Below are 5,943 nucleotides of genomic sequence, written 5' to 3'. Positions count from 1 at the left end.
TCTAATTTCTGTTTGTTTCCGAACAGAACTCATGAGTTTAGTCGGTTTTTCATGCACACAGAAAACAGCAACAAATGAGCGTGGTAAAAGCCGTGTGGATTTTCAGGGGATTCTTTTTATGGATGGTTTTTGCTCCTTGGCCTGGACTTTCTTTAGCGAGGAGAAGCGTTTTGTGGCGTTGCTGTAGGGCTGATAGGGTCTTCTCGTGGAGCCCTGGTGTGGCTTTGGGGGCGCACGGGCCCTGTCCAAGGTGGATGCAGCCGGGAGCGGCATGGAGCGGGTGCCGGAGCTGGTCCGGTCCCTGTGGGCCGAGCCCAAGGCGCTTCCAATGGGATTTGTGTGCGAAACTGGAGTCTCTGGGCAAGACTGGGACCTCTCGCCCTGGGAATCAGGGAGAAGTTTCAGGAGGGGAACAGGGGAGGGGAACAGGGGAGGCCACCCCAAGTTGCGGTAACTTCCCTGGGGGGAAGTTATGGAATGAAACGTGGCAGGTTTTGGAAGCGAGCTCTGTTTATTAGCACCCGCTGAAGGGAATGAAGGACACGTTCCCCAAAGCCATTGCTGGGGCTCCTAACGCGGGGATCTAGGAGCCGCTTGAAGGTCTTTCCAGCACTTACTTGAGAATGCCGCAGGCTCTGTGAATACTCATGGATTTCGGCAAGGGGGATTTCTCCTCGGCAAGCAGAACAGCTCCGTGCTGCAAACGCCCAGGATGCCGCACACCCCAGCGGGGTGCTGCGATTCCCTGCACTTTGCCGAAGCGCCCTCGAGGGCTCCGGTTGGCTCCGTAAGGATGTGCATCTAAAACGGGTGGAAGAGCCGGGGCCGGGCGGCAATTCCTGCACATGGAATCGCTGCAAGAGCAGCAGCAGAACCAGGACCCGCTGGCCACCTCCACGGGGCCCTGACAGAAGCCTTAAAATAGAAGCTTATATAAATATCGGGTGACATCCGGCACTGCATCCAAGCCGAGTTGCTAAAATTAGGAGAGGAACCGGAGGCCGGGACTAAGCAGGTGGGTATAAAAGGGGCCAGAAGGTCTGGGCCGGTTCTGGCGAGGCAGGACCGCGTTGGCCGCGGCGGCTGCCCTGGAGGAAGCGGCGCCTCCGGCCGCCCGGCGCCCTGCGGGAGCGCTGGCCGGGCCGAGCGCGGAGCCGCCGCGGGGCTGCTCCTCTCCACGCGGCAGGAGGAGGCTGCTCCTCTCCACGCAGCCACGGATGATCCCAGGGCTGTTCCTGCAGCCACAGATGATCCCAGGGCTACTCTTCTCCACGCAGTCACGGATGATCCCAAGGGAGAGCCAGGCTTTTCCCGGAGTCACCGGAGGGAAGGGTCCAGGCCCCCCTGCTTCAGCCCAGAGACCTTTGGCCCTGTGTGGGACTTTATGTGGGAGTGACCATGAAACTGGTACATGGCAAAGTCCCACGGAACTGGGAAAAACAGTATAATCCTGAGGGTACTGTAGTAATTAATTTGCTAATCAACTGCACCTTGCTTTTTTAATTTACAAGTAGTGCTCTTCTTTGTCTGTCCCGGTCACCTGGGGAAGAGCAGCATTTCAGGGAGCACATGGACCCCATGGAGTCTGGAATGTGCCACCCCTGGGCTTGCCGCCGCATTCCCCTTGGGAGCGGGTTTTCCAGGGGCTTGTGCCGGACCCCGCAGGGATGTGGGCCCAGGCGCCCGGCTCGGGCCGGCCCGACTCTCCGCTCCGCCGTTGTTTGCCTTAAATCACTTCCAACGCGGAGTTTGTCAGAGCAGACAATTAACATGGGGAAGGGGGAAAGTATTGCCATCTATTATTTGCCATAACATGAATTTAAGCCAGGAAGTCAAATGATAAAATATGTGGTGAAAAGAGGAGGTGGTGGGAGTACCTCCATGAGTAATAGCCTTGGGCCTCGGAGCCTTGAACTTAATGCGCTGAGTAAATCCCCGAGGTTAAAAAGTATGAAAATTGTTGCAGCTTGGGGAGATATATTTTAACTTTGCAAAAGGTCCTTGCAAATCCGCGGCCAGGGCTGCCGCGATCGAAGGCGGCGGCCGCCGTTTGCACCCGCGTCCCTGCGCGTGCCGATCCGGACGGGTCTGTTCCGTCCTGCACGAGTTGGAGTTTGGGGGATGCAGGGGTGGGAAAAGATGCTTCTCCATCACACAAAACCATGGAAAGAGCCTGGAAAAGGGTCTGCAGGCACCACCACCTCTTCCCCTTTAAAACTCCTTTCTCCCTATTGCGTTGACCACGCGGCTGAATTTATGAAGAGAGATGTTTTAGCAGAAATCCCCCAGAGTCGCCCATCAGCCCTAAATCCCCAGCCCGCTCTCCCTGGGAGACCTCCTGACACCGAGCATGCCAAAACAGCTTCGTTTTGCCTATGCATTAGCAATCTATTTTACCTTTTTGACATCTCTCACACATAAAACCGTAAGAGAGAAATAAAATATCTGTCTCTGGGCGAAAATAAAGCTTTGCCTCCCTCCTGATCTATAGGATATAAAATAAAGCCATGGCTTTGATAGTGGCTTTTCCTTACCCGGGCGCTGCTTTTGCACACGCAGACAATGAAGATGGATGAGGTGGGACCCGCGCATCCTCCTGGGGTTTGTTTCACCCTCTTTTTTTTATAGCACCCCCTCCCCCCCCCAGGCCCGCCACCTCTTTTTACTTTTCTTTCTTTTTTTTTTCTTTTTTCTTTTTTTTCCCTCTTTTATTCGCTTTTACCCGCCGTTTCTGTCTCTAATCACGCAGAGAAGCCCCCTCACACTCACACGCCCGGCTCCCTGCTCGACGGGGCGGGACGGGGACGTCCCCCAACCCGGACCCCCCCTCCAGGGCCGTGCAGCCGCACGTCGCAGCCCCCCCGCCGGACCTGTAATTATTTATTAACCGTATTCCCCATAAACACTGCACGGGCCGTGCGTGTAAGCGACAACATTTAGCGACGTGCCAAGAAACCCGGGAGGGGAGGCGGAAAATCCTCGGCGGGGCGCGCGGCTCCTTGCGCGGAGCGCGGCCTCCCAGCCCCCGATTTAAACGTCTTTTCGGCGCTCCTTAAATCGAATTCGGGCTTCTTGCGCGGGGATGTTATACGGGCTTAATTACATCGGAGCTTAAATATTTGTTTAGTGCATTAGCCCTATATATATTTAATCAGGCAGCGCCGCCGGCCGCAGCCGCGTCGCGCGGGGAAAGTTTCTGCTTTGGGAAAGCGGCGGGACGCGGGAACCGCCCCCCGCGCAGCGCCCGGCCCGCGGAGCGGCGGAAAAGCCGCGCAAGCGCCCGCCGCCCTTGCAAGGCGTTAGCGCGGAGCGGCGCGGAGCGCGGCGCGGCGCCGGCGGGAACTGCGGCGCGTCCCGCGTGGGCTGTCCCGTGCGCTGCGCTGCTCGGGGGGCCGCGCGGGCGGCCGTTCCGCGCCGCCGATCAGAGCCCCGCCGGAGCCCCCCGGCCCGCGCCCCGTTCGTTCGTTTTAAAAATATCGCGAAATGAATAGGAAAAAGAAAAGAGGAGGGAAAGGAAAAATAATAGGGGAAAAGAGGATGATCTCGGTGCTGCCGGAAGGGATGGAGGAGTTTTCCAGATCACAGGAGCAGATTAAAAAAACTGTTTTCCCAGCTCCGTTTCCCAGCGCTCTTCACCTTTCCTGTGCCATATATCTGCAGGGCAGTGGGATGTGGCCGCGCTGCCTCCGAAAGGAAGCTTTTTTTTTCTCTCGGCTCAACTTGGGGGAGAGAGGGGAGGGAGAAAATAACAATAACAAAAAAAAAAGGGGGGGGGTTTTTTTTTTTTTTTTTTTTTTTTTGCCCCGCAGCGGCGGCCGCGCGGAGCTGCGCGGGACGGGACGAGGCTGCGCGGGTCGCACTGTTTGCACAGGAGCGGGGCCGGGAAATGCCATTAGCGAGCGCAGCGGTGTAGAAAGGCCGGGGATGAACGAGGTGATGTTTAACTAGGAAGAGGCAACGACTCCGATAAAATGCAAAGCCAAGCTCGCCCGAAAAGGACCTGAAAAGCGATGAAAAGGACTGAAAAAAGGACCGAAAAAGGTTTGCAAAGGACTTCTGCCACCCGAATGATATCAGAAACAAATATGGATGTGCTCCCTCGCTCTCCCAATTTCCTCTGTCTCTCTCTATTTTTTTTCTTTCCTTTTTTTTTCTTTTCTTTTTTTTTTTGTTTCCCAGCAGCGAAGGAGGGCAGGGTATGCAGGTTGTGAAGTGCACGGCCTGGGGCACCGTGTTTGGAAATACTCCCTGCCCACGAGCTGCGCGCGGCGCTGCGCTCTTTGCAACGTGCCGTGATTCCTCGCCACAGAAGGGTGGAAAAAAAAGCGAGCGGGATGAAATGCTTTAAAAATAGCTTTTAAAGAAAAAGTATCTCTAAGAACAAAATAAAGGCAAATCGGGCAAATCGAGAAGCCCCGAGCGCTGCAGATCCCACCAGGGGAGCGGCGCGGAGTGGGGACAACGCGCGGTCCCCTGCGCGGCCGCGCTGCCCGGCCCCGACGGGAAGGGGCAGGGCGGGTAACCAGATGCTTTCGCTAACGCCTGAAAAAAAAAAGAAAAAAAAAAAGAAAAAGAGAAAGAGGGGAAAAAAATGCTGTGAAAAACTGGTGCTTGATGGACAGAAGATGCTCATCTCCCTCCGCGCATTCATGCCCGGCGCCACATGTCACCGGGGCCGCGTCAAAGGGAAGAGGTCCCCGGCGGGGCAGGGCAGCTGTCGCCTCCCGGCGCGGGGAGCGCGGCCGCCCCGACACCCCCGCGCTGCTTTACATGAGAAGCGGCCCATATGCGGGCCCGGGGGGGCCCTATTGATCCCCGCGCGTTGCAAGCGCCGGCGGAGCGCGAAACAGCTGCGCGGGGCGGGAGGGGGCGCGACGGCCGCGCGGCCCCCGCGGGACACGGGGGGTCGGGGGGGGGACACACGCGTGTCGCAATAGCTGCTCCGCAGCGCCCAGCAACTCCCGCGCAAAGCTGGGAAGCCGCGAGGAGATGCGCGGCGTGGAAGCCGCGCTTCAGATTTTTCATCTTTCCTCCCTCTTTCTTTTTCTATCTTTCTTTTTTCTTTTTTCTTTTTTTCCCTCTTTTTTTTTTTCTCCCCAGGATGAGGAGAGCGCACGCGCGCTCCGGAGCAGAGCCGGACTCCGGCCGCGGGGATCCCGCGCAGCAGCAGCAGCAGCAGGAGGGCTCGCTCCGTGCCCAGGTGCGTTTGTCGCGTCGGGGCGGCACAGCCGGGACATCCCGCACAGCCTGCGCCCGCTGCCCGCTCCGCGGCTGCACAGGGCCCCACGCCGCGGCCGTCACCGCCCGAGACGCCGAACCCGCCGTTTCCTCCGCAGGTCGCAAAGCCGGGTCCAGGCGCCCCCGACCGCGCCGCCCCCCGCCCTGCGAGCGGGACAGCGCGGAGCAGCGGGAGCGCAGCGGCCCTGGGAGGTAAAAGCGGGAAGAAAAAAAAAATGGATTTTTATTTGTCCAAAAAATAGTACATCAGCTCTGCGCACGGGCGGCACGTCGGGTGAGCGCTGCTCACCCCTTTGGTGCGCGGAAAGACGAGTCCTCACTTTATTTTGCCTCCCACCCCGGGCCGGACCCGGCCGCCCTGGAGCCCCGCGACCCGCCGGCGTGCAAGGTCTCTCGTGATGCGCTACTCCGTCCTGCGCGGCGCGAGTCACGGGAGGCCCCGAAGAAAAATAATTATTATTTTATATATATATATAGAGAGAGAGAGAGATGGGACGGGGAGAAGGGGGGGTAAAAATAAACTCGGCGCAGGGAAAAAACCCACCTACCAGCTCCACCGCGGTGCCGGAGCGGCCCCCCCGGGGCGCGGGGCCGCGGCGCCGGCGCGCGCTATAAATGGGGCGTCTGCGCGGGCACTGCGCGGCGCTGCGCGGGGGGAGCGCGGGGGGCCGCGCGGGGCGGACGGGGGGGGTGTCACGGGCGGCG

General features: G+C 58.7%; 1 protein-coding gene across 1 annotated transcript in view; it reads left to right on the top strand.

The window, feature by feature from the left end:
* Positions 1-271: 271 nt before the first annotated feature.
* LHX1 (LIM homeobox 1) overlaps positions 272-5,943 on the top strand; it is an 11,784-nt gene continuing 6,112 nt past the window's right edge. The window contains exon 1 of the mRNA XM_026047887.1: positions 272-450. Within this exon, the coding sequence (XP_025903672.1) occupies positions 272-450 (179 nt within the window). The remainder of the gene's footprint in view (positions 451-5,943) is intronic.

This window comes from Nothoprocta perdicaria, unplaced genomic scaffold (assembly GCF_003342845.1).
Source record: "Nothoprocta perdicaria isolate Ctin4 unplaced genomic scaffold, notPer1 scaffold_50, whole genome shotgun sequence".
NCBI lineage: Eukaryota > Metazoa > Chordata > Aves > Tinamiformes > Tinamidae > Nothoprocta > Nothoprocta perdicaria.
The sequence above is the reverse complement of the archived record's forward strand: the minus strand, read 5'-3'. Positions and strand labels throughout refer to the sequence as shown.